Here is a 25,042-nt window from a genome sequence, read left to right on the forward strand (position 1 = left end):
GATATGATATGAATTTGGTGTTCTTTCAGATTGTAAGATTCACAGTTTTAGTATTCAACTATCAATAAAAATAACATTTATTATATTTTTTATGTTACACAAAGAAGTGTGTTATTAAAACCTGAAACCCCCAGGACCATTACACACTCCAACTAGGGTCATAAACTTTTGTCTAAACCGTAACCCTGCTTCAGGTTTCAGACTCAAACACCACGCATTGTTCAAGCAAGACTGTCGACTTTATTTAAATCCAATGAGCACAGTTTAATCTTCACGTCTAATGAAAAAGAAACAAAAGAAATAAAAGTGGCTCTAAAGTAAAACGAGACCTTCAGGAGAGAGAAGAACGCTGATCAATCACAATGGTGCTGCACTCATTAACGTGGGGTTTGGACCGTCCACCTTATTCACATTAATGTTTAAGAAATTATGGGTTAAAAGCATCCTTTGGCTGTCTTTAAACATTAATTTGTCCAAATGTGGATATATGTGGTGAAAATTGACTGACCAACACTGTACTGAACAAACACACACTTTACACTCTCATACCTGCAGCAATCCACCTTCCGCATGAGCCCGGTGGTTATGAGTGCTGTAAATCCACCTCAACCCTGACCAAGATGATTTGCTTAGTGAAAAGAAAATAAATAAAGTATTTTGAGAGCTGTTATTATTACTTATATGCCACCATTTCAAATGTTTTGTTCGTTTTGTTGTAGTGATAAGTTGGACCTTGACATGGAAACGAATGACAACCCCTGATTAAGTCACTTTAAATTCAAGCTTCCATCCTTGTGGTGTTTCTTGCTGCTTTGACATCTTATTTAAACAATAAAAACTAAACATTTTAGAGCAAAAGTTCCTGCAATGAAAGACACAAGCAGCAAGAATCTGATCAGGTCTGACCTGCCTAGCTGTGCTCATTCAAACTGATGATGCAGGAAAACCCGAGCAAACCTGTATTATATATTAAACACAAAACACATATACATTTATATTTAAATAATGAGAAATCATGTGTTATATACTCACAGTGCTCACAGTCCCAGCAAAGCTCAGGATTCAGAGTGCTGGATCAGCTTTACACTCATACTGAACTACACGGTCTTGCCTGAAAACAGGTGTTTCCACAATCTTCACCCTACCCGTATTCAGACGAACCCGCCCTTGTGCAAATATCACTTTCTTCCGCGTGGTATGAGCCAATCATATCCTCTGCCAGTCCTCCAATCACGGATTAGGAGGCGGGATATTTAGAATACTACCGTACTCGATAGTACTCTTCTCACCGCTCATACACGCACACTAGTTTATTCTGCTTACACACTGTTAGTATAGTAGTATGCATTCTAGATAGACTCTTCTACCCACCACGTAGGGGCATCAGTTAACACATGGACTTTGTATCTCAAAACCTTGACCTGAGATAATATTGAAGTCGTTTTTTTTTTTTTCACTTTAACCAGAACAGATAACTCTAAAAACAGATAAAGGTCAATTTTGTTGCAATTAAAAATAGAAAAAATTCAACCTAGTGTAAATAACCACACACCATGTGTGTATTTTGTCTGTCAGCTCTTAAATCTGTATTTTATTCATTTATTTATTTATTTATTTCATTTTTAATGTTTCTTCTTAGTTGTTGTTTCTTTCTATTCTTTGCCACCCTTGTCTTGTACTGCTATAACAACTTAATTTTCCTAGGAGGATCAATAAAGTCTTATCTTGTCTTAATATTTTAAAGTCGGACGCTCTGTTGGCACGGTGGTAAATCACACCATCCCGCAACTGCTGAAATATGGGGTTAAAATCCCTGTGGTGCTATCAGCCAGTCTGGCATCTATACAGCCACTATTGGCTATGTCTGAGGGCTGGGGTATGCCAAACATCCTACCCATTGGAAGGTGCACGTGTCAGTGCCATATCCTTGTACTGGTGTTGCAACACAAAGTTAAAGCAGGTAAAGCAGGAAAAGGTTGTCAAAATGTGTTGGGTTTACTGACACTACCCTATTTACAACCTAAATACCAAGAAGTAAGAAGTCATATTTAAACATACTGCTATAATTTTTCTCTTTTAGGCAGGGGAAAGAGCGCCCATTGATATAGAATGTAACCAAGCTTTTTTGGCATAAAAAAATGCCTGTATATATGCCTTAAAAGGTCAAAAAAAAAGTTTTCCCTGCACATTGGTTTTAGAAGTTGGAAGGAAATTGATGATTGATTTAGACCACATGTTTAAGCCTGGTAAAAAAAAAAAGCCAGATGTACTATGCATAGGGGACAGTTCCCTCTGGACACTCAGGCTTTCTCCCACTTTCCCAAAACATGTTACTAGGTGGATTGGCTGCCCTAACGTGGCCCTAGGTGTGTGAACGAGTGAATATAAAAGTGTGTAGCCTTGTGATGGATTGGCACTCTGCCTAGGGTCAGTGACAGTGGGGACAGTGGTAGCCTGGTGGGTAGAGCTCTTGGCTATCAACCGAAAGGTTGAAAGTTTGAATCCCAGCTCGGCCATGCAGCCACTGTTGGGCCCTTGAGCAAGCTTCAGGGGGGCCGTACACTGGCTGACCCTGCACAAACAAGCTGGGATGCGCGAAGAAAGAATTTAATTGTACTGTACATATGAATATGTATAAATGACTAATAAAGTTTCGCATTTTAGTGTGTATTCCAGTCATGCCTTACACAGAATTAAGAAAAGAATGTAACTTTTATTTCTGTTATGTTAATTTATCAATCTTTACATTTCTGCATATGTGTCCAGGTTATTATTAATGAGCGACCTATCATAATCGTTTTAATGATTTTGTAAGTGCATTCTGGTTTTATACCAAACATATGCGGATTCCTGGCTGCGTTATCTCATACAGGTTTAATATATAGGATGCCTAACGAGTGCACAATAACATGGTATCTATGGTGTTTTTACACACTAGTTAGTACAGCAGTGTGCGGTTTGGGACGCGACCATTCCTTCGCGCCCTTTCTTCTCACGAGACTCGAAATAACGGTTTTCTACCAGACGGTTCTTCTCTTATCGGTAATTTTCTATCCAAACATTTATAACTTTTATATTTGAAATCGAAATGAAACTGAAATATTAGCCAAAAATTCGAGGGAAATTCATTTTTAAAACGTTATTTTGAAAGGTAAAGTTAAGGTAAGTCCGTTAAAAGGTAAGCTAACGTTAATGACAGTTACTACTGAATCGACCCTGGCTCTGAGCTAGTTAGTAAGTCCTGTTTAATATTCATTTAGATAAATTATTACTTAGACCGTTCGGTATTTATTTTCATTTCATGATTTTGCAATGAACCCGTTTTATACCGGTTAACGGTTTCAAATGATTTACAAATTATTCTTTTTGGTGAGTCGGTTCGTTTTAGTCAATGTGTAAATGAATCGATTCCTCTATGAATTCTCGGTGCAGGTCCTACTGAATCGATTCTTTTACTTACTGATTCCTTCAGAACGAATTTAAATCTATTTATTTATTAGGATTTTAACACACTCTGGTTACATTCATCAGGGGTTTTGCGAGCGGCCGACCGGGGGGGGCGTGGCACTACGAGATTAATACTATGAGCCGGTGGCACACGGGACTGACGGAAGATGTTCCAGGCATCCGCGATTGAGCCGTGGCTCACTGAGGGGAAGGGGGGCGTTTGCTCCGCGCTCTATCAAGGGGAGGGGGCGTGGCCGCGGTAGGGCTTAGCACGCGCTTTCGCGCTCCAACAAGGGGAGGGGGGGCGTGGCAGAAGCAGCGCTCGTCACACGCGTTTGCTCCGCGCTCTATCAAGGGGAGGGGGCGTGGCCGCGGTAGGGCTTAGCACCAAGGGGAGGGGGCGTGGCCGCGGCAGGGCTTAGCACGCGCTCCCAGAAGGGGAGGGGGGGCGTGGCAGAAGCAGCGCTTGTCACACGCGTTTGCTCCGCGCTCTATCAAGGGGAGGGGGCGTGGCCGCGGTAGGGCTTAGCGCCAAGGGGAGGGGGCGTGGCCGCGGTAGGGCTTAGCACGCGCTTACGCGCTCCAACAAGGGGAGTGACAGAAACGGTATTGACTCGTTACACAAGGACAATTTTGTTTCTCCAGTTAACTTGGCACGTCTTTGTACTGTGGGAGGAAACCAGTGTTCCCGGAGGAAACCCACATGGACATGGGGAGAACATGCAAACTGCACACAAAAAGGACCTGGGTATCGACAAATCTGTTATGTAACTAACTACAGTGCACGGGTGCGCAGCAGATCGAGTAGATGTGGCCTAGCAACATGAACTCCGAGGGTCTGGATTCGAATCGCCCCTCCGGCTGCTGACTATGAGAAATTTTGCACGTTCTCCCCAAGTCCACATGGTTTTCTACTGTGTACTGTGGTTTGATAGCACCATCCAAAACATGCAGATGGTGGAATGGCTAATCTAAACTGTACAGTACACACACATTCTAAATTGGGGAGGTTGGGCATTTGTCTGTGTACTATTAAGTAGGGAGGGTCGCCTCAGGAAGAGCATCCAGATCCATTGTGGTGACACATAAATACAGTAGTACAAAACAAAAACTCTTATTGTCTATTAAAAAACACTGACGATCCTTTAAAGTTCATGTCACATCAGTGTTTGTCCTGTTACAGGAAGTGATGTGACTGATTCATTTTATATGGCAGCTTTAAATATCACATAAATTTATATGGATTTAATGCACTTGTGCTTTTGATAGACATGAGTGGAGCTTCGCAGGCAGAAATGGGGGACACGAACCCATCAGAGTCTGTAAAGCGAAGGCCAGGCAGGTATCACCAGTCTGCTTTGAGCATGCTGGCCATTCACAAATCCACAATGGAGAAACAGGTGAGATGAATTTACATTAAACCATAATGAAAGACCTGTTCTGTAGACGTGAAGCTGACCAGCAGGACTTTGTTAACCTGTAGGCCAGATTCAGACAGGAGAGGGAGGTGAGGAAGGCTAGTCTGACGCCAGCACACCAGTACATGTTTGAAGTCCTGGCTGTTGGGCTTGGCCTGGAAGTTTCAGCGGTAGAAGATTTTATTCTTGATGCCCCATCAGTAAGTTTTACAGCAGATTTATAGGGCTGGGCGATTTTGCAAAAAAAAAAATCTCGATTATTTTAAAATTATACCCGATTGTCGATTATGATTTAGATTTTTTTTTGTTCTTGTATAATGCAATTAAAATAAGACTCAAATTTCTTTTTTTGCATTGTAATTAAAGGCTGCAGAAGTGCAAAAATAGTAACAGCACCACCTATAATAATCCTTTTAAGGGACTCAAACTTTATAACAATAACGATATCACAATAATTAAAACAAAATAGATCTAAATGATCTATATCCTTATCTATCTATATCTAAGAATAGCTCACAAACAACTTTAATTTTAAATGATGTTCAGCAGAACCTCCTACGGAGCCCCTAAGGTGACATCCTCTGAAAAAAAAATAACGCGTGGCCACGACTTAGTAACGCGTTCCCACGCCTTATTAACGCGTGGCCACGACTTACTTAACGCGTTCCCACGCCTTACTAACGCGTGGCCACGACTTAGTAACGCGTGGCCACGACTTACTTAACGCGTTCCCACGCCTTAGTAACGCGTGGCCACGACTTACTTAACGCGTTCCCACGCCTTAATAACGCGTGGCCACGACTTAGTAAGGAGTGGGAATGAGATCGTGGCCACGACTTAAAAAGGTTGAAACAGTTGAATATTGTTTACTCTGTTTACTTTCTTGACTATCGTGTCAATAAACAGAATGGATGATTAAAGCATTGTACTTGCTTACTTTATATTTATTACATCTACAACAGTAGCGAACATTAACGTGTGTATAAACATTACTATGACAACTCGCATACGTCTGTGTGTGCGTAACAGTTCCGTACTGAAACATAAAACCATCACACGTTCCATACATTAACACATGTTGTTAGGGGAAACAGTTGAATGTGGTGTGATCATCTGTTACACCCAGGAGGGAGACTGCATATTACATCAAGGCTCCAAAGCAAACAATCTACGGCTAACAAGAATGTAACCGATCGTGGTAGTGATGCACTTGCATAATAAAGAAATAAATACACGCTATATTCACAAGTTGTCGGGAGCAGAACACTTTATTACACTTAATTAACTTCTTCTTCTGTACCGAATACCGGAAAGCTGAGTCGAGCACGTTAGTTCATGAACTATGTTACATTATGTTAACAAACCGCAAATGAAAAACGGTGGCAAGTCCGACATTAAAACGTTTGTTCTACCAGTCAAGTTTCAACATGAACTAGAATTTGCGTTAATGGCACTATTTTTTTTAATCGCGTTAACTTGAGGTCGCGTTAATGCGTTATTATCGCGTTAACTTCGACAGCCCTAATATATATATATATATACTGTATATGTGTGTGTGTGTATATGTGTGTGAGGATGTATGTGAGGATGTATGTGTGTATGTGTGTGTGTGTATATGTGTGTGAGGATGTATGTGTGTATGTATGTGTGTGTGTATGTGTGTATGTACAGTATATATATATATATATATATATTAGTGCTATTCACCTCGCCTGGTTGAAGTCACTACAGGGTTGCCAGGTTCAGAATGTATTTATGTGAGGATACTTTCTTTATTTGTATCATTTATGTATTTATTTAATGTGGGGTTTGTTTTAAAATTTCATTTCAGCTTTTTTACACAAAAAGGGAAACGTGCAGCATTGTTTTGCATAGTTTGCACCTACCTCAGAAATAAAAGGACTTTCATTATTTAGATAAATAAAAGATAAGCACAAATGCAGTATTTTTTATTTTTTTTTTAAAGAGAATAATAAAAGGAAAATTTGTCTTCAATTTAATTTTGTTTAAAACAATCTGGAAAAATTCGTATCGTGAATCGCATCGTGGGTAGTGTATCGTTACATCCCTACTCATTATTGCTGATTATTTGCAGCCTATAAAGTGGATTTTTTTTATTTCAGGTGACTGGGATCACTGGAGTAAATACGTCGTGCAGTACGTCTACCCCACAGACTCGGCACCAGACTACACGTCCATTCTCGTTCCCAACGTGGACAACACCAGAACGAGCTTCCTGATTGAGGCCATCGCAAAACAGCGCAAGGTCGTCACATATCTAACTGCTGGAACACACGTGGACTGTGTGTCTCTGACCCTTGATTAGAAATTTTGTGTGTGTGTGTGTTGTGCTTAGGCTGTTCTCCTCACCGGTGAACAGGGGACTGCCAAGACGGTCATGATTAAGGCCTACACGAAGAAATACAACCCTGAGATGGATCTGTTCAAATCCATGAACTTCTCCTCCGCCACGGAGCCGATCATGTTCCAGGTGAAGGAAAGGAAGGAGATGCAGTAAAACTCACCATTACCGATGACTGATTCTGATTAACGCCGTTCTGATTACAGCGGGCAGTAGAGAGTTACATAGAGAAGCGGCTGGGCAGCACATACGGACCCCCCGGCAGACGGAGACTGACCGTTTTTATTGATGACATCAACATGCCTGTCGTCAATGAATGGGGAGATCAGGTCGGAAAATTAAACATCGATACAAATATACACCGATCAGCCATAACATTAAAACCACCTCACTGTCCATTTTATCAGCTCCACTGACCACATAGAAGCACTTTGTTTTTAACCTGCTTTCACCCTGTTTTACAATGGTCAGGACCCCCACAGAGCAGCTATTATTTAGGTGGTGGATCATTCTCAGCACTGCAGTGACACTGACATGGTGGTGGTGTGTTAGTGTGTGTTGTGCTGGTATGAGTGGATCAGACACAGCAGCACTGCTGGAGTTTTTAAACACCGTGTCCACTCACTGTCCACTCTATCAGACACTCCTACCTAGTCGGTCCACCTTGTAGATGTAAAGTCAGAGACGATCGCTCATCTATTGCTGCTGTTTGAGTCGCTCATCTTCTAGACCTTCATCAGCGGTCACAGGACGCCGCCCACGGGGCGCTCTTGGCTGGATATTTTTGGTTGGTGGACGATTCTCAGTCCAGCAGTGACAGTGAGGTGTTTTAAAACTCCAGCAGCGCCGCTGTGTCTGATCCACTCATACCTGCACACCACCACCATGTCAGTGTCACCATGAGAATCATCCACCACCTAAATAATACCTGCTCTGTGGGGGTCCTGACAAAGCATGTAGACAAACAGATGGACTACAGTCAGTAATTGTAGAACTGCAAAGTGCTTCTATATGGTAAGTGGAGCTGATAAAATGGACAGAGTGTAGAAACAAGGAGGTGGTTGGAGTTAAAGTCCAGTTTAATTGTTGTTTGTCCAGTAATGGTGATAAGAAGTGGAGGCCACACAGTCTATAAATAATCTGTAATATTTCATGTTTTTTTTCTGTAGATCACAAATGAAATAGTGCGTCAGACGATGGAGATGTCGGGCATGTACAGTCTGGATAAACCCGGTGATTTCACCACCATAACAGACGTTCAGATGATGGCCGCCATGATCCATCCCGGCGGTGGCAGGAACGATATTCCTCAGAGACTGAAGAGACAGTTCACAGTGTTTAACTGCACGCTTCCGGCCAACTCCTCCATCGACATGATCTTCGGTAATAATCACGTCGGTACTGCGCTCGGTCAGGAGTGAAATATGATGGGGTAACTGGATACGACTAGATTGGGAGGAACACTGGGGCAAAATGTGGGGATGTTTTGGTGTTTTTAGCTGCTTTACACTGATTGCTGATGTAACCGAGCGTCTTTAATGTTTACTGAGTCTATAAAGAAAGAAATCAACTGAACACAGACAAACTATTTAGAGCAGAAAACTTTACTGGTTTGTTCTTTTTGAGGTGCAGCACAGAGACGATCACGTGTGTAGAGAAACACACTTTTACATTCATTATGGATCCACAAAGGGACAAAATGCACTTAATACGTAAAACACACATCAAACACGGTCAGGTAGTGAAGTCTCGTAGGTTAATGTAATTACTGTAAGATTGCTAGGATGCCTTATACTGCACATTTCACGATCCGTGCTGTGATTTTCACGGTCTGAATTAGGCAGGACCTTAATTATTCATTATTAGTGGGTTCTGTCTTTCTTTTTCATGCCAAACCTTTGAAGCTGTTTCACAGAGAACTGACCAGTACTTTTCTATTAGGAATTATTGGCTGTGGATATTTCCATCAGTGTCGAGGATTTACACCAGAGATCTCTGACACTGTACAGCGTCTCGTACCCGCTTCCCGGATTCTCTGGCAATGGACCAAGGTAAAATGCATCGTTAGTAAAATGATCACTCCCTGTGAGGTGAAAGAGTCCAAACCTCTCCTGCACTGTGTTACAGGGGAAGATGTTGCCCACTCCATCAAAGTTTCACTACTTCTTCAACCTAAGAGATCTGTCCAGGATTTGGCAGGGCATGCTGAAGATCAGAGCAGAAGAGTGTGAGACAGTCGCCACCCTCCTGTCCTTGTTCAAGTGTGAATGCACTCGAGTCATCGCAGACCGGTAAGGTGTCTGTCTGGCTGTCTGTCTTTCTGTCTGTCTATCTATCTCTCTCTATCTATCTATCTATCTATTTGTCTATCTGTCCGTCCGTCTATCTATCTCTCTCTGTCTGTCTGTCTACCTGTCTGTCTGTCTATCTGTCCGTCCGTCCGTCTATCTATCTCTCTCTGTCTGTCTATCTCTCTGTCTATCTATCTATCTATTTGTCTATCTGTCCGTCCGTCTATCTATCTCTCTCTGTCTGTCTATCTATCTATCTATCTATCTATCTAGGGTCTATCTATCTGTCTATCTATCTGTCTGTCTGTCTGTCTATCTATCTCTGTCTGTCTGTCTATCTATCTCTCTGTCTATCTATCTATCTATCTATCTATCTATCTATCTATTTGTCTATCTGTCCGTCCGTCTATCTATCTCTCTCTGTCTGTCTGTCTACCTATCTATCTATCTATCTATCTATCTATCTATCTATCTATCTATCTATCTATCTATCTATCTATCTATCTATCTATCCGTCCGTCTATCTATCTCTCTCTGTCTGTCTGTCTATCTCTCTGTCTATCTATCTATCTATTTGTCTATCTGTCCGTCCGTCTATCTATCTCTCTCTGTCTGTCTGTCTATCTATCTATCTATCTATCTATCTATCTATCTATCTATCTATCTATCTATCTATCTATCTATCTATCTATCTATCTATCTATCTATCTATTTGTCTATCTGTCCGTCCGTCTATCTATCTCTCTCTGTCTGTCTGTCTATCTATCTATTTATCTATCTATCTATCTATCTATCTATCTATCTATCTATCTATCTATCTATCTATCTATCTATCTATCTATCTATCTTTCTATTTGTCTGTCTATCTATCTCTCTGTCTGTCTGTCTATCTCTCTGTCTATCTATCTGTCTGTCTGTCTGTCTATCTATCTATCTATCTATCTATCTATCTATCTATCTATCTATCTTTCTATTTGTCTGTCTATCTATCTCTCTGTCTGTCTGTCTATCTCTCTGTCTATCTATCTAGGGTCAATCTATCTGTCTATCTATCTGTCTGTCTGTCTGTCTGTCTGTCTGTCTGTCTATCTATCTAATGACTAGCTGTGTGTATTCCAGGTTTGTGTGTGAGGAGGATAAGCACTGGTTCGAGAAGTCTATAGCCCAGGTCATTCAGGAACACGTGGATCCTGCTTTGGTGCCACACCTCCACCCCGACCCTTACTTTGTGGACTTCCTGAGAGAGGCTCCAGAGCCTACAGGAGAGGAGGCTGATGACGCCTGTCTCGACGCTCCCAAAATCTATGAACTGGTACGTTTATTTTAAAACATGGTCCTGACCTGGTCTCAGCTGGGCTGTAATGAGAGCTGATTAAATACACCAGCAGCTCCTGCTGTCTGCTCGAGGTTCCTCCAGGACATTGCATGATGCTCCATACACAGTAAAGCACCTGGCCGGTGTCACAGATCAGCCAGGCACATGTGGGAAGGGACGAGGGCTAGTATAAATCTTACACACATCACACTTCTGCTATATTTCCCAGGTGCCGGACTTCCAGTTCCTGTCGGAGAGACTGCGGTTCTATCAGAGCCAGTATAACGAGGCTGTTCGGGGCTCACATCTGGACCTGGTCTTCTTTACTGATGCCATGACCCACCTCATCAAGGTCAGTGTAAAGTTCTGACCACAGCTCAGCCTTTAAACCCAGAGTTTATAAAAACTGCTAGTTTCTCTCGGCCGCAGATCTCCCGCATCATCAGGACCGATGGAGGAAGCGCTCTGCTGGTGGGAGTGGGAGGATCGGGCAAGCAAAGCCTTTCACGGCTCGCGTCGTACATCGCCGGTTACAGGATATTCCAGATTACACTCACTAGGTGAGACGGCGTAGTTCCCTGGGTTGAGTGATTTGCAGAATATCAGTGATTCTGCACTTTTTACATCTTTATCCTGTATCACTCAGAACCTATAACATCAGCAACCTGATGGATGACCTGAAAGTGCTGTTCAGAACGGCCGGCGCTGAAGGAAAAGGCGTCACGTTCATCTTCACGGACAACGAGATAAAAGACGAGGCCTTCCTAGAGTACCTTAACAATGTTTTGTCATCTGGAGAGGTGAAGCAGCTTCACTAATCACTAATAACTAAGTCCCTACCGATTCACGGACGTGAGAATGGCGCCATGGACCGTGAAATGAGCCGTTCCCCGTGTAATATGTAATTTGCTGTGAAATTTAAAATGTACGGTTTAGCGATTTACCATTTTTTATTCACGTGCAGTACAAATGCATCAAGATTACTGGTTAATCCGCACTGTGAGGCGCCCTAGTGTAACCGAGCGTCTTTAGAGTTTGATGATCACGTGTGTAGAGAAACACACTTTCGATTATGGAATCCACAAAGGGACAAAATGCGCTCATTATCAGCAAACAACATCACAGAAAAGTCTCTTACACTAGCAGTCCTACGGCAATTCAGTTTGCAATGAGTTAGTCAAAATGACCAAGATGTGGAACACGGACAAGAGCTTTAATATTTAAATTAATGACATTTTTAATTAATGACATAAATTAATGAAAGACTGTAAAGACGTCCGTAAAATGAAGCACATTTCCCAGTGAATTTAGTCGAGCCCTAGTAATACGGATCATTTCTGCGGAAGTAAAAACACACTGCACTTGATATTCACTTTCTCATGTTTCTCCTCTAGGTCTCGAACCTTTTTGCTCGTGATGAACTGGACGAGATAACACAGAATCTCATCCCCGTAATGAAAAAGGAGACGCCCCGAGTGCCGCCCACCTTTGATAATCTGTATGAATACTTCATCTCCCGGGCCAAAAAGAACCTCCATGTGGTGCTGTGTTTTTCCCCGGTGAGTCTCACCCCTCTGTTTGATGCTCTTCATTTTATTCTCTCAGAATGTGAGTCAGATTCACTCACAGTAAAAGAGCAGTTACAGAAATCGTTGTAATTTTAAGACTGAAGTGAATTAACACGCTTCATAATGTGGAATATTTTGATCAGGTGGGGGAGAAGTTCCGCTCCCGCTCTCTGAAGTTCCCCGGACTGATATCCGGATGCACCATGGACTGGTTCACCCCGTGGCCGAGTGAAGCCCTGATGGCCGTGTCCCAGTATTTCCTCTCGGACTTCCACATGGTCTGTTCGCCTGAGGTGAAGACTGCGGTGGTCCAGACTATGGCCGTCTATCACGACAGAGTCTCCTCCACCTGCGAGAGCTACTTTGAGAGGTACCGTACTGTACTTAGAGATACAGCCATGTTAGAGAACCTCAGTTTTATAGACACTAAGTCACCCAAACTAGTAAAGAGGGTCAAGACGAGGATCAAACCCAGGTCCTCGGGGCATATTTTGCTGCCTCATCAATCGAATCTCACAGTGATGACGTCTAACATTCATTTAAAGGGAATTTATTTAATGGGTTAAGGGCCTTGTTCAAGGGCCCAACAGTGGCTGCACGACAGAGCCTGGATTTGCATTGACAGTCATTGACTGGTAGCCCAAAGCTCTATCCACTAGGCTCCCACTGTCCCTTGTACCTTATATCAAGGGTTTAACCTATGCTGTTATCTTTTAACTTAACGGGCACAAATTCCCACAGGCATACTGTAATATCAGAGTCATTTGAAGCGCTTTATTAGAGAATCGGCTATTGTTCTAGCTAAACAGCTCATTGTCAGGTGTCCAGATACCTTTGGTCATACCAATTCCACTTATACCAAAAGGTATTCATGTATAATCGAGCTGAATTCATGAAATCTGTCCCTTTCTTTTGCTACAGATCAGGTTTTGTGGTCCAAAGTCTGGAATCAACCTTTCTGTTCCTCTTTCTTTTTATTCAGATTCAGACGAAGGGCCCACGTCACCCCGAAATCCTACCTGTCCTTCATCAATGGATACAAAACCCTCTATACAGAGAAGCACACCCACATCAACACTCTTGTTGAGCGCATGAATGTCGGTAGGGACAAGGCCAGTACATTTGTAATGTGTTTTGTGTGTGTACGAGTGTGTTTGAGTGATCAAGCCCTGCTCGTTTCCCAGGTCTAGCCAAGCTAATGGAAGCCAGCGAATCCGTCGCGCAGCTGTCCAGAGACCTGGTGGTGAAGGAGCAGGAGCTGGCGTTGGCCTCGGCCCGAGCCGACAAGGTACATCATTCGATCAGAACTGAGCAGAGCGTTTTCACTTTGCTAGATCGATCGTGAGCTCATGGACTTGGTCGTGCAGGTCCTCAAGGAGGTGACTGTGAGCGCCGAGGCCGCCTCTGTGGTCAAAAACGAGGTGCAGGTGGTGAAGGATAAAGCGCTGAAGATCGTGGAGGAAATCGAGAAGGAAAAAGGTGTGGCAGAGCTGAAGCTGCAGGCGGCTGAACCTGCACTCATGAAAGCTGAGGCGGCTTTAAACGTGAGTTCCAAAAACTGATGTAGCAGCTCAAAAGTATTTGGACACCTGACCATGGGCTTGTCAGACCTCCCATTTTAAAAACACACAGTGGCGTCTGATCTATTCAGCTAGAACGACAGCGGCTTTTCTAATAAAGCCTCTTTAAATGACTTTGAAATACAGAATGCCTGTGGGAATTTGTGCCCGTTCAGTCGAAAGATTACAGCGTTTGTATGGCTCGGCACATGAATTCGATAATTAAAAGAAGTGTCCAAATACTTTTGTACTATATATACAAACCTGAAGAAGTGAGATCCAAGAGTTACCTCTCTTTAAATTTTAATGACAGAAGAAACCTAAAATAGAAATAAGCAGGAAACGCTTATAGGTGCTTATAAAACGATTTCTGAAGCACAATGCTAAGTGAGACCCAACCTGCCACGCCCACACAGGCCGACAGAAAGCGTAGTTCTCTCTGAACTAAACTTCAAAGCATTTTCTGCGCCTCATTAAAGGTTCCTCACTACCTGAGAAGCACCGTCTAACAGCGTACCTCTGACTGACTGGCTTTGCCCTCTGAATTATTTGCTAGATCTCCTGCTAGCGCTCTCTAACTTTTGTCATTAACTCAGTTGATACAGGGTAGAGTCGTTCTGGGTCTTTGATTCTGTTTTATGAGTTGACTTGTTCGGTTCCCTGCCGAGTGTGTGTGGTTCTGTTTGTGTGGCCTGTCCTTTCTACCCTTGTCCTGTCCTGTTCACTGGAACGACTGTAGGATCTGAAACCACTATATCCTAGATTTGTAAATCGTTTTTGACCTCGTGTCTTTAACAGACCATCAAACCGGCCGATATCGCAACAGTGAGGAAACTGTCCAAGCCACCACATTTAATCATGAGAATTATGGACTGCTGTCTGCTTCTCTTCCGCAAGAAGCTGGACCCCGTCGTCATGGATCCAGAGAGGCACTGCCTTAAGCCCTCCTGGAGCGAAGCCATGAAGGTAAAATCCCTGAAACACCGTGCAGGACCTCACGAGATCTGATGGTTCTAATGAGACTAATGATACGAGTCTCCTCTCTTCACCCCTAAGCTGATGAGCGGCGGCGGCTTCCTGACGTCACTGCAGCAGTTTCCTAAGGACACGATAACCGAAGAGACGATGGAGCTGCTGGAGCCGTACTTCCAGATGGAGGATTACACGCTGGAGAACGCCAGTAAAGTGTGCGGAAACGTGGCGGGTCTGCTGTCCTGGACACAGGCTATGGCCACCTTCTTCAGCATCAACAAGGAGGTGCTGCCACTGAAGGTAAAACACGAGAGCCGGACCCACAGAAATCACTTCAAAATACATACGGTGGTTTATTAATCATGGATATATACAATCTATACGATTAAAAACTCAAAGATTAAAGGCTTTTCTTACAGGTCTCACTTTTGTGTGTTGTGTGATTATAAATATGGACATGCTGAGGCAGCAAGACTAAAATCACTGCCAGTCATTAGACTCCTAAATTGTGAGCTGGAGTGGTGCAGGGGGTTTGATTTTGGGCTACGATCGCAAATTTAATTTTCATTAACCTCGAGACAGGAATACCCTGAACTCGGTGCCAGTCCATTGCAGAGCAGGGTGCCAGTCCCAGATCTCAGCTGTGATGGGCGAGCGTAATATACGATACCCCTGCACCTAAATGTAACGTGTGATGTTCACTTCTGGTTCATCAGCGGCAAAAGCACATTCGTTACCAGCATCCCAACACACACACACACACACAAGACTCTTCTCTAACTTTATTAGTAACACTGGCATATCCTGCCTTCTTCCTACCCAGGCTAATCTCAGCGTTCAGGAGAACAGGCTAACGGCAGCTAATAAGGAACTGGCTAACGCTCAGGCCCAGCTGGATGAAAAGCAGGCAGAGCTGGACATGGTGCTGGCCAAATTCGAAGCAGCCATGAAGGAGAAGCAGGTACGTCCTCTTCTACTGGTGACTGGTGCATCATACATCAGTTTTAACTGTAGATACTGGGATTTTCATCTCAACAGATCAAGCACTCAGTGTGTGTATGTGTGTGTGTGTGTGTGTGTGTGTGTGTGAGCGCTTCCTACCTAATCAGTCCATCTACCTGCACTAAAATTCACTGTAGCCAATCAGACTGCAGTTACCACCTTAAATTTCCAGTCACCAGTCAGACTCCACTTCAGACACTCAACGTCAGTCGGTTCTGGGCGTGGCGTTGAGTTTTAAAGACGTTGAGTTTCGAGGTATTTTCCCCCATAAGGATGTTTGGGGAACCTGTTAATGCGTCCATGGTCCCGGTGAGCTGCAGATATTTTAGTCTCATGTAAAATAATGAGGTTGTTTTTGACTCTTAAACACTGAAAATAACACAAATATAATATAAACACACTGAAATACAATTACTAACTGTTAAAAATGCAATAAAAGCTGCACTTTAGCTTTACTTTATTGTTTTGTTATGCTTTTTAATGAGTGGAGAGAACTTATGAGCAGTAATAATGAAGAGAGGTTTAGTGTTTTTATGTTGTTCTTTTAATACATTAAGTTAAGAGTTTTAGACTCTGGGAGAAGCTGATTCTGATTCTCACCATTTCTCAGAAGCTGGAGCTGTAACACAAAGTGAAACAGGAAGGAGAATCATGTGGAGCTGTAACCCTGGATCTGACGCTTATTCCACACTAATGCAGATTCAGCTCATGTTCACATGACATCTTACCACACCGCTCAAGCCAAGCGCTGATCAAAGCACACGTTGAGTTTGAGGGAAACGTTGAGTTTAAGGGTACAAATTTCTCAAAGAAGGCCGTCGAGTTTCAGATTTTGAGTTTAGGGGACGTACAGTTACAAGGTACCACAGTACTAACATTAGCTGTTGATCCAAGTCCACATTCCCTAATACCCGGGGCCCAATCAGAGCATTTCGTGGCCTTTTTATTTCACAAATCACTGTGTGTGTAAACGTGCATCTAATGCTTACGAGACACTGGAATAACGTTAACTGTTTTCAGGATCTGCTGAACGACGCCGAATCGTGCAGAAATAAAATGCAGACGGCCTCCGCTCTGATCGACGGGCTGAGCGGGGAGAAAGTGCGCTGGACCGAGCAGAGCAGAGAGTTCACCTCACAGATCAGCAGGCAGGTTTCTCTCAGTCTCTCCACGGCTCCTGGGGTCGAACCGAGGTTCACGTGTCTGTCTCTGCTCTGCTCTCAGGCTGGTTGGAGACGTCCTGCAGCTGACCGGCTTCCTGTCCTACTGTGGTCCGTTCAACCAACAGTTCCGTAACATGCTGCTGAAGGAGATCTGGGAGGACGAGCTCACGAAGAAGAACATTCCCTTCACTGAAAACCTGAACCTGATCTCCATGCTGGTGGACCAGCCCACAGTAGGATTTTATTTAACATCCTGGTCTTAATACCACCTACATGATGTGGGATTTAGTCCTAGATACTCAGTTCTGGTTACAGTGCTGGTACTGGTGCTTTATCTAAAGCGACTTAGAGTAGAGTGACAGTACAGTCTCAGCAATTAAGGGTTAAGGGCCTTGCTAAAGGGCCCAACAGCAGCAATCTGGCAAAGGTGGGGCTTGAACCAGCAAGCTTATGATTGGATGAATCCAAAACAAAACAGTAAATGTTCTGAGTGTAAAGAGAAGCCCTGATTAATCAGTAGTCAGTACTGATGCCTGATGAGAGTGGGATCAGTGAAGGCTGTTGATGGAATGTTGATGGAAGACCCTCACAGGTGGTATCTTCTCCCCCCTCGTTCAGATCAGCGAGTGGAATCTGCAGGGCCTTCCGGGTGATGACCTGTCGGTGCAGAACGGCATCATTGTCACCAAAGCTACCCGCTTCCCCCTCCTCATCGACCCCCAGACTCAGGGCAAGGCTTGGATCAAGAAGAAGGAGAAAGCCAACGAGCTCCAGGTCAGATCCGTGGCTCAGGCTAGCTAACGTCAGCACTAGGTACACGACATGATGCTAACGAACGCTCCGTATCGTTCCAAGGTCACGTCTCTGAATCACAAGTACTTCCGCACCCATCTGGAGGACAGCCTGTCCCTGGGTCGCCCTCTGCTCATCGAGGATGTACCCGAGGAGCTGGACCCAGCGCTGGATAACGTGCTGGAGAAGAACTTCATCAAGTCTGGATCCTCCTACAAGGTGAGCGTTACATTTACATTTCCGGAATTTAGCAAAAGCGACTTACAGTCTGAGCAATTGAGGGTTTAGGGCCTTGCTTAAGGGCCAAACAGTGGCAGTGGTAGGGTTTGAACCAGCGACCTTCTGCTTACTAGTCCAGTACCTTAACCACTTGGCTACAACCGCCCTACATGTCAATCATTTCTATCACATTTCATCCAAAGGCCCTTACAATTATGACTGAATACAGTTTGAGCATTTAAGGATTAAGGGCCTTGCTTAGGGGCCCAACAGTGGCAGCCTGGTGATGATGGGGCTTAAACAGACAACCGTATGATTACTAGTCCAGTACCTTAATCACTGAACTACCACTGCCCATGCATGTAAATAAATAAACAATGAATGGATTAATCACAGGGCAGATGTAGGTGGGTACCAGAGCTTTTACATCAGGACGTGCCTGCATATCCTGTTCAGTGTTAACCGAAACACTGCGTACGACAGGTTAAAGTCGGAGACAAAGAGATCGACGTGATGGACGGCTTCCAACTCTACATCGCCACCAAGCTGCCCAACCCGTCCTACACGCCCGAGGTCTGTGCCAAAACCTCCATCATCGACTTCACCGTGACCATGAAGGGCCTGGAGAACCAGCTGCTGGGCAGAGTCATCCTGACCGAGAAATACGTACGTCTGCACACGTTTCACGTCATCCCTTACATTCCTTTCAGTGATAAATAATGAGCCGGTCCATCACTGACTGATGTTACACAGGAACTGGAGGCTGAGAGGCTGAATCTGATGCAGGACGTCACGGCCAACAAGAGGAAGATGAAAGAGCTGGAGGATAATTTGCTTTACAAGCTCAGCACCACAAAAGGTGCGTATATAAGACCATACCAAAATAATAATTTAGTATTTAGTCATGAAGTCATGAGTATATTCATGTATTCATCTGTAACAGATCAGGTCTAACAACCGCTACTGTAACGTGGCGGAATGAATTTACCATGTCGGGCTTAGTGGGTAGCACTGTCGCCTCACAGCAAGAAGGTCCTGGGTTTGATCCCCAGGTAGAGCGGTCTGGGTCCTTTCTGTGTGGAGTTTGCATGTTCTCCCCATGCCTGCGTAGGTTTCCACCGGGAGCTCCGGTTTCCTCCCACAGTACAAAGACGTGCAAGTGAGGTGAACTGGAGATACAAAATTGTTCATGACTGTGTTTGATATTAAACCTGTGAACTGATGAATGAAGTGCGTCAAACATGATGTTAAAATCCTCATAAATAAATAAAGAGTCATGTCCTTCTGTGTTGCTATGCTGGCTGACAGAGGGGGCACGGAGGCGCAGATGATTGATGTGTCCAGCTCTCTGCTGGCATGGGAAACCAGCATGGTCTCAGCAATGAAAAGTTAAAAAGTTATTTATTTAATTTACTTTCTTTTCTTAGTTTTTTGGGAGTAAACTAACACGTCAACCAAGGAGTAGATCTGGCCCAAACAAGAAATACAGCTTATTTTTACCCAAGTATTTAGACTCAAAGTAAACTCAGACAAATGGTTGAGCAGACCATTAAAGGGTTAATAATGTGCTGACTGGACACAACTGTGATTCTTACAAATATCACAATTACCGGTTGAACTTGAGTAAACTTACTGGTCCATGTAGCACAAGGTCACCGTAAGTTATTTGAGTAAGTAATAAAGAAACTTTTAGAGGTCTTGTAAATGAAAATAGACTTGTTGTTTAGTCCACCCCCGTCTCTGTCTGTTCAGGCTCTCTGGTCGACGACGAGTCCATGATCGGGATCTTGAGAGTCACTAAGGAAACAGCAGCGGAGGTGAGCGAGAAGCTCAACGTGGCCACCGAGACGGAGACGAAGATCCTCGCCGCTCAGGAGGAGTACCGTCCCGCGGCGTCCCGCGGCAGCATCCTCTACTTCCTCATCACAGAGATGAGCATGGTCAACGTCATGTACCAGACCTCGCTCGCCCAGTTCCTCAGGATCTTCGACCTCTCCATGTCGAGGTGCCGTTAACCCCGCACCTCCATCTGTAACCACTTTATTATGAGTGCGTATTTTAATTATGAGTGAATCTTTTCCAGGTCAGAAAAAACCCCCCTGACCCAGAAGCGCATCGCTAACATCATCGACTGTCTGACGTACGAGGTGTTCAGATACACGGTCCGAGGCCTGTACGAGAATCACAAGTTCATCTTCACTCTGCTGCTGGCTCTCAAGATCGATCTGCAGAAGGGCAACATCAAGCACAGCGAGTTCCAGATTCTTATTAAAGGTGCCACCTGAGACAGAAAGCTACAGCACACGAGGGAATATTTATCCCTCTGTCTCTTTAACTTTCTAATTTAATGCCCTAAACTCATTTTTAACTCGCACAGGGCAAATTAACACTGTAAACACGGTAAAAACAACACAAAGCAGGCGATGCTGTCCTGACAGGATATAAAAGGAGCATTGATGAGTTCTTATAGAAGATTGTATGCAGTAGTAGACCTAGAGCTGAACTCTTTTGGAAGTAACATGTTTTCATTGCTGTAATGTTTAAACCTGACGATACTGTGACGGTATTGTAGGACCATTCCGCCGAATCGGTGCCATTTCTGTCCCCAGGAATCTTTAAAATGCATTTATATATTTATTTATTTATATTTATATATATATATATATAATATATATACTGTATATGCATTGTCTCCCTTTTTCTCCCAACTTTAAGTGCGAGAACGAAGCCAACCCACGCCCCCTCCGACACGTGGGCAGCAGCCGTATGCATCTCATCACCTACACTTTGACGAGTGCAGTGCGGATCAGCACTGTGTACGGAGAGACACACCCTGATCAGCGCACTCTCTCCCAGTCTCTGTGCAGGTGCCATCAATCAGTCAGCAGAGGTCGTAGTTGCATCAGTTATGAGAGAGTCCCTATCCGGGTTAATATCCCACCCCTATATGAACAACAGGCCAATCGTTGTCCATGTGGCTGCTCAGCCCAGCCGGCAGGCAGAGCCGAGACTCGATACGATGTATGTGAGATCCCAGCTCTGGTGTCCTAGCGCGTGTTTTTACCGCTGCGCCACCTGAGCGGCCTTAAAATGCATTTTTAATTAAGCAAAATATCCTGCACATTGATTTAATAACGAGTTCGGGAGATATAATTTAAAACGTTCATTAAAACTCCCTACAACACTGAAAAAGTAGTATTTCTTCATGTCCCCACTTTGACACGACAGCTTACAGTGAAATATAAGGATTAATGGTTGTGGATCCCTCTGATGTTTGGAGCCAGGTTCAGTTTATCAGAGCAGAACTGAGAACATTTCACAGTGATTGTTTATCTGAATTTTGTTTCACTCTCTCTGTTTAAAGGTGGTGCCGCCCTGGATCTCAAAGCTTGTCCTCGTAAACCCTTCCGCTGGATTCTGGACATGACATGGCTGAACCTGGTTGAGCTGAGCAAACTGCCCCAGTTCACCAACATCATGAGCCAGGTCAGTAACATCCTGTAAAATGTGCTTTATAATATAATAACTTCTAATGGCAAATTCACCAAAAAATGTGCAGATAGAAAAATGATTTAAACAAATATGAACACTTGTTTGAAAGCTGTGGTCAGAGCTCAGGGTCAGTCATTGTACCAAGAGATTTAAGGGCCCTACTAAAGGGATTTAAACTCACAGCCTTCCAGTTGATACCCAAAGCTTGCTTTTTACTCTGACACACTGTAGCCTATGAATAATGATGATTACACATTTGTGTTGAGTTTTATTGGCATACAGTTAATAAATAGTATTATTATATTGATGTTTATGCACACGTTCCTGTTCATACACAAAGGTGTCCCGGAATGAAAAGGGCTGGAAGGCGTGGTTCGATATGGACGCACCAGAGGACGCAGTGATTCCCGATGGTTATAATGATTCACTGGAGATCTTCCACAAATTACTGCTTATCAGGTACAATATCAGTCGTCTAAGGGTACGATTCTTCTCCCTCTGGCTGCTGCAAATTAATTTGATGCCAAAAGTTTTACATCAAGAGTTACATCAACTCAAGACATCATCAAAAAGCATCATCAGCCGTGCAATCATTGTAAAATTTAGCAGAATGCACCTCATTTTACTTGGAAGATGGGTCTGGGTCTGGATCAGGTCTGATTCTGTGTTTTAAGTAAATGGGCTCATTCAGATACATGAGCTCTGATTTGCTCATGATGGTTAATGCCATTACTCCAAACCAGAGAAAAGTTCAGCTCTCCTTACTCCTGATATTAATAATGTATTTATTTTTATGACTTCAGATGGGGTGACCTTAAAGATGCTGTAGATCTTAAATCTAAATCTACTTTTTTTATTTTCTCCCATTTTTCTCCCGATTTAGCATAGCAAATTAGTCTTCCACCGCTGGGGATCCCGACTGCGTCCGAGGAGGGTATATTCGCCTGTCCCATGCCCCCTCTGACGCGTGCACAGTCCCTTAACCCCTTCTTATTTGCCCACGCCTCAGTGGATTGGCACATGAGGCCGGATATCACGCGCCTCGGGCTACTTATCAGGGTCCTTACACAGCATCGAAGACCTCGCCTACTTTTTAGTCCCGTCTTTTCCCACACAACAGACTTCGATTGCCAATTTTGTCTCACATTTGTGCCCGCTAGAGTCCCAGCACTGGTGTGCTAGCGGAATATATCGCTGTGCCACCCGGGTGCCCTAAATCTACTTTTGTGATAGTTTCAGTGTTTATTAACAGAACCATTCATTAAATTGCTTTCTCAGTTAAAAAGAGGATGAAAATTAATCACCGCTTGTGATTAACCATGTGTGGATCATTACAGTATCAGCAGACCAGGACTTTTAAAGCACCACCATTGTGAATGAAGTGAATTTAAACAAATGTCATGTGACAGATCCTGGAGTCCAGATCGCACGCTGTCTCAGGCCAGGAGCTACGTAGGGCACGCATTGGGCGCGAGGTTCGCCCAGTCTGTTATTCTCAATCTGGAGGCAACGTGGGGGGAGAGCGACCCTCGTACCCCTCTGATCTGCTTCCTCTCCATGGGCTCGGATCCAACCAACCAGATAGAAGCTCTCTCCAAGAAACTCAGACTCGGTAATAAAGCCGTAACTAATTACAGTGGAGCAAAAAGTGGAGGACTGTTTTTTACTGTATGTTGGGTTGCTTGTTTAGAATGCAGAGCTATATCTATGGGACAGGGACAGGAAGTGCATGCGAGGAGGCTGGTGCAGATGTCCATCGCACAGGTACCAACACTACCTACAGAGACGTTTATTATATTCAGAAATTAAATCCTGTGTAAATAAGATTTAATCACACTAAAGATAAGTCTGAGAACTGGTATAGGGTACTGGGGTTCCAGTCTCAGTGATGCTATAGGCTGACAGGGTGTCTGCACATACATGATTGGCTGTGTCTGAGGGAGGAGGGATAGAAGGAAGTCCTTGCACCCAGTATGCGGTCTGTGAAACCGGACCTGCCGTGACCCTGACCTGGCATAGCCATGACTAAAGCATTTCTGTATGGAGCAAACATCAAGTCTTATTTAGAAGACCTTACAAACCTTCTTGTCATACATTCAGTTTAAAGCTCATCACCAGTAATTGTGTGTCTGACCGTCTGTGGTCCACAGGGAGGCTGGGTCCTGCTGCAGAACTGCCACCTGGGTCTGGAGTTCATGGACGAGCTGCTGGACACCGTGAGCACAGTGGAGAACGTTCATGAGAGCTTCAGGGTGTGGATCACCACGGAGCCACACGACCGCTTCTCCATCACGCTGCTGCAGGTAATGTAACATCATCAACAGGGGGGAAACTTGGGGGAAACCAGGGGGTCGAGGTCTCCGATCATCATCATCAAAGAATCTTCTTGTCGTTTTAGTCCTCCATCAAGTTCTCCAACGATCCTCCTCAGGGAGTGAAAGCCGGACTGAAGCGAACGTTCGTCGGGATCTCTCAGACTCAGCTGGACGTCAGCAACCTGCCCATGTGGAAGCCGCTGCTGTACAGCGTCGCGTTCTTGCACACGGTGGTGCAGGTAGGAACGACCTGGCGCTTACAGGATACGTGGTTTCCCAGAATTACACAGTCTTCACCTTTTTTTTACGCAGGAACGTCGCAAGTTCGGACCCCTGGGCTGGAATATTCCGTACGAGTTCAACTCGGCAGACTTCAGCTCCAGTGTGCAGTTCATCCAGAACCATTTGGATGAGTGCAGTCCCAAAAAGGTTCGGAATAATGTCTTACTTTGATAAAAAGTCTTTGGGTCTGTGTGAAACCGAGCTCTCTCTGTACATAGACGCGTTTCCCATCATTCTACACTCCCGAGAAGAGGGCGTGTCTAAATTCTTAGCTCCCTTAAAATGCTCCTACTGAGGCGCCTTAATTCTGAGTGATGATCTGACTGAGCGTCTCCTTAGCGCTGAAGGCAATCCCAGCATTCAGTGCGGCACAACTTTGCTCACAAAAAACTACAAACGTGGCGGATGAATCAATCCAGAGCAACTAACGGAGTTCCTTTGACATGTAAATAAATTCACATTGATGTTTAATTTGTATAAAGGTGCAGGAGTGACGTTTATTTGTAAATTCAGGCGTAGAGCGTCTAAATAATCTGATTATGAGCTCCATGTCTGATTAGAATGCTCTGTACTGAGGGAGCTGATCAGGTTTACAGTGGGGAGCAGGGCGGGTCACTAGGTTCAGTGTGTGTCCTTTGCTCGTGCTGACCAGTTTGGCTTGTTTATCTGCAGGGCGTGTCGTGGGACACCGTGCGCTACATGCTGGGAGAGGTGCAGTACGGAGGCAGAGTGACGGACGACTACGACAAACGACTTCTGAACTGTTTTGCACGAGTAACACACGACCCCCCCAACCTAATAATAAATATAATAACGTTAGCGTATGATGTACGAGAGACGTTTTT

General features: G+C 44.1%; 2 protein-coding genes across 2 annotated transcripts in view; one reads left to right on the plus strand and one right to left on the minus strand.

Annotated features, from left to right (window-relative positions):
- Positions 1 to 25,042, minus strand: part of LOC134320292 (uncharacterized) — a 150,331-nt gene that overhangs the window by 68,425 nt on the left and 56,864 nt on the right. The window lies entirely within an intron of this gene.
- The window catches only part of LOC134320430 (dynein axonemal heavy chain 8-like), a 28,242-nt gene that overhangs the window by 1,737 nt on the left and 1,463 nt on the right, over positions 1 to 25,042 (plus strand). The window contains exons 2-35 of the mRNA XM_063001814.1: positions 6,989 to 7,131; positions 7,222 to 7,356; positions 7,434 to 7,556; positions 8,397 to 8,610; positions 9,169 to 9,278; positions 9,355 to 9,518; positions 10,638 to 10,830; positions 11,063 to 11,185; positions 11,263 to 11,393; positions 11,480 to 11,633; positions 12,228 to 12,392; positions 12,545 to 12,771; positions 13,384 to 13,502; positions 13,586 to 13,689; positions 13,769 to 13,945; positions 14,759 to 14,926; positions 15,017 to 15,232; positions 15,756 to 15,893; positions 16,955 to 17,082; positions 17,159 to 17,330; positions 17,716 to 17,871; positions 17,953 to 18,108; positions 18,592 to 18,774; positions 18,862 to 18,967; positions 19,861 to 20,113; positions 20,192 to 20,382; positions 21,473 to 21,594; positions 21,941 to 22,059; positions 23,010 to 23,212; positions 23,291 to 23,364; positions 23,751 to 23,903; positions 23,999 to 24,154; positions 24,228 to 24,344; positions 24,870 to 25,036. Of these exons, the coding sequence (XP_062857884.1) occupies positions 6,989 to 7,131; positions 7,222 to 7,356; positions 7,434 to 7,556; positions 8,397 to 8,610; positions 9,169 to 9,278; positions 9,355 to 9,518; positions 10,638 to 10,830; positions 11,063 to 11,185; positions 11,263 to 11,393; positions 11,480 to 11,633; positions 12,228 to 12,392; positions 12,545 to 12,771; positions 13,384 to 13,502; positions 13,586 to 13,689; positions 13,769 to 13,945; positions 14,759 to 14,926; positions 15,017 to 15,232; positions 15,756 to 15,893; positions 16,955 to 17,082; positions 17,159 to 17,330; positions 17,716 to 17,871; positions 17,953 to 18,108; positions 18,592 to 18,774; positions 18,862 to 18,967; positions 19,861 to 20,113; positions 20,192 to 20,382; positions 21,473 to 21,594; positions 21,941 to 22,059; positions 23,010 to 23,212; positions 23,291 to 23,364; positions 23,751 to 23,903; positions 23,999 to 24,154; positions 24,228 to 24,344; positions 24,870 to 25,036 (5,260 nt within the window). The remainder of the gene's footprint in view (positions 1 to 6,988; positions 7,132 to 7,221; positions 7,357 to 7,433; positions 7,557 to 8,396; positions 8,611 to 9,168; positions 9,279 to 9,354; positions 9,519 to 10,637; positions 10,831 to 11,062; positions 11,186 to 11,262; positions 11,394 to 11,479; positions 11,634 to 12,227; positions 12,393 to 12,544; positions 12,772 to 13,383; positions 13,503 to 13,585; positions 13,690 to 13,768; positions 13,946 to 14,758; positions 14,927 to 15,016; positions 15,233 to 15,755; positions 15,894 to 16,954; positions 17,083 to 17,158; positions 17,331 to 17,715; positions 17,872 to 17,952; positions 18,109 to 18,591; positions 18,775 to 18,861; positions 18,968 to 19,860; positions 20,114 to 20,191; positions 20,383 to 21,472; positions 21,595 to 21,940; positions 22,060 to 23,009; positions 23,213 to 23,290; positions 23,365 to 23,750; positions 23,904 to 23,998; positions 24,155 to 24,227; positions 24,345 to 24,869; positions 25,037 to 25,042) is intronic.

This window comes from Trichomycterus rosablanca, chromosome 9, assembly GCF_030014385.1.
Source record: "Trichomycterus rosablanca isolate fTriRos1 chromosome 9, fTriRos1.hap1, whole genome shotgun sequence".
Taxonomy (NCBI): domain Eukaryota; kingdom Metazoa; phylum Chordata; class Actinopteri; order Siluriformes; family Trichomycteridae; genus Trichomycterus; species Trichomycterus rosablanca.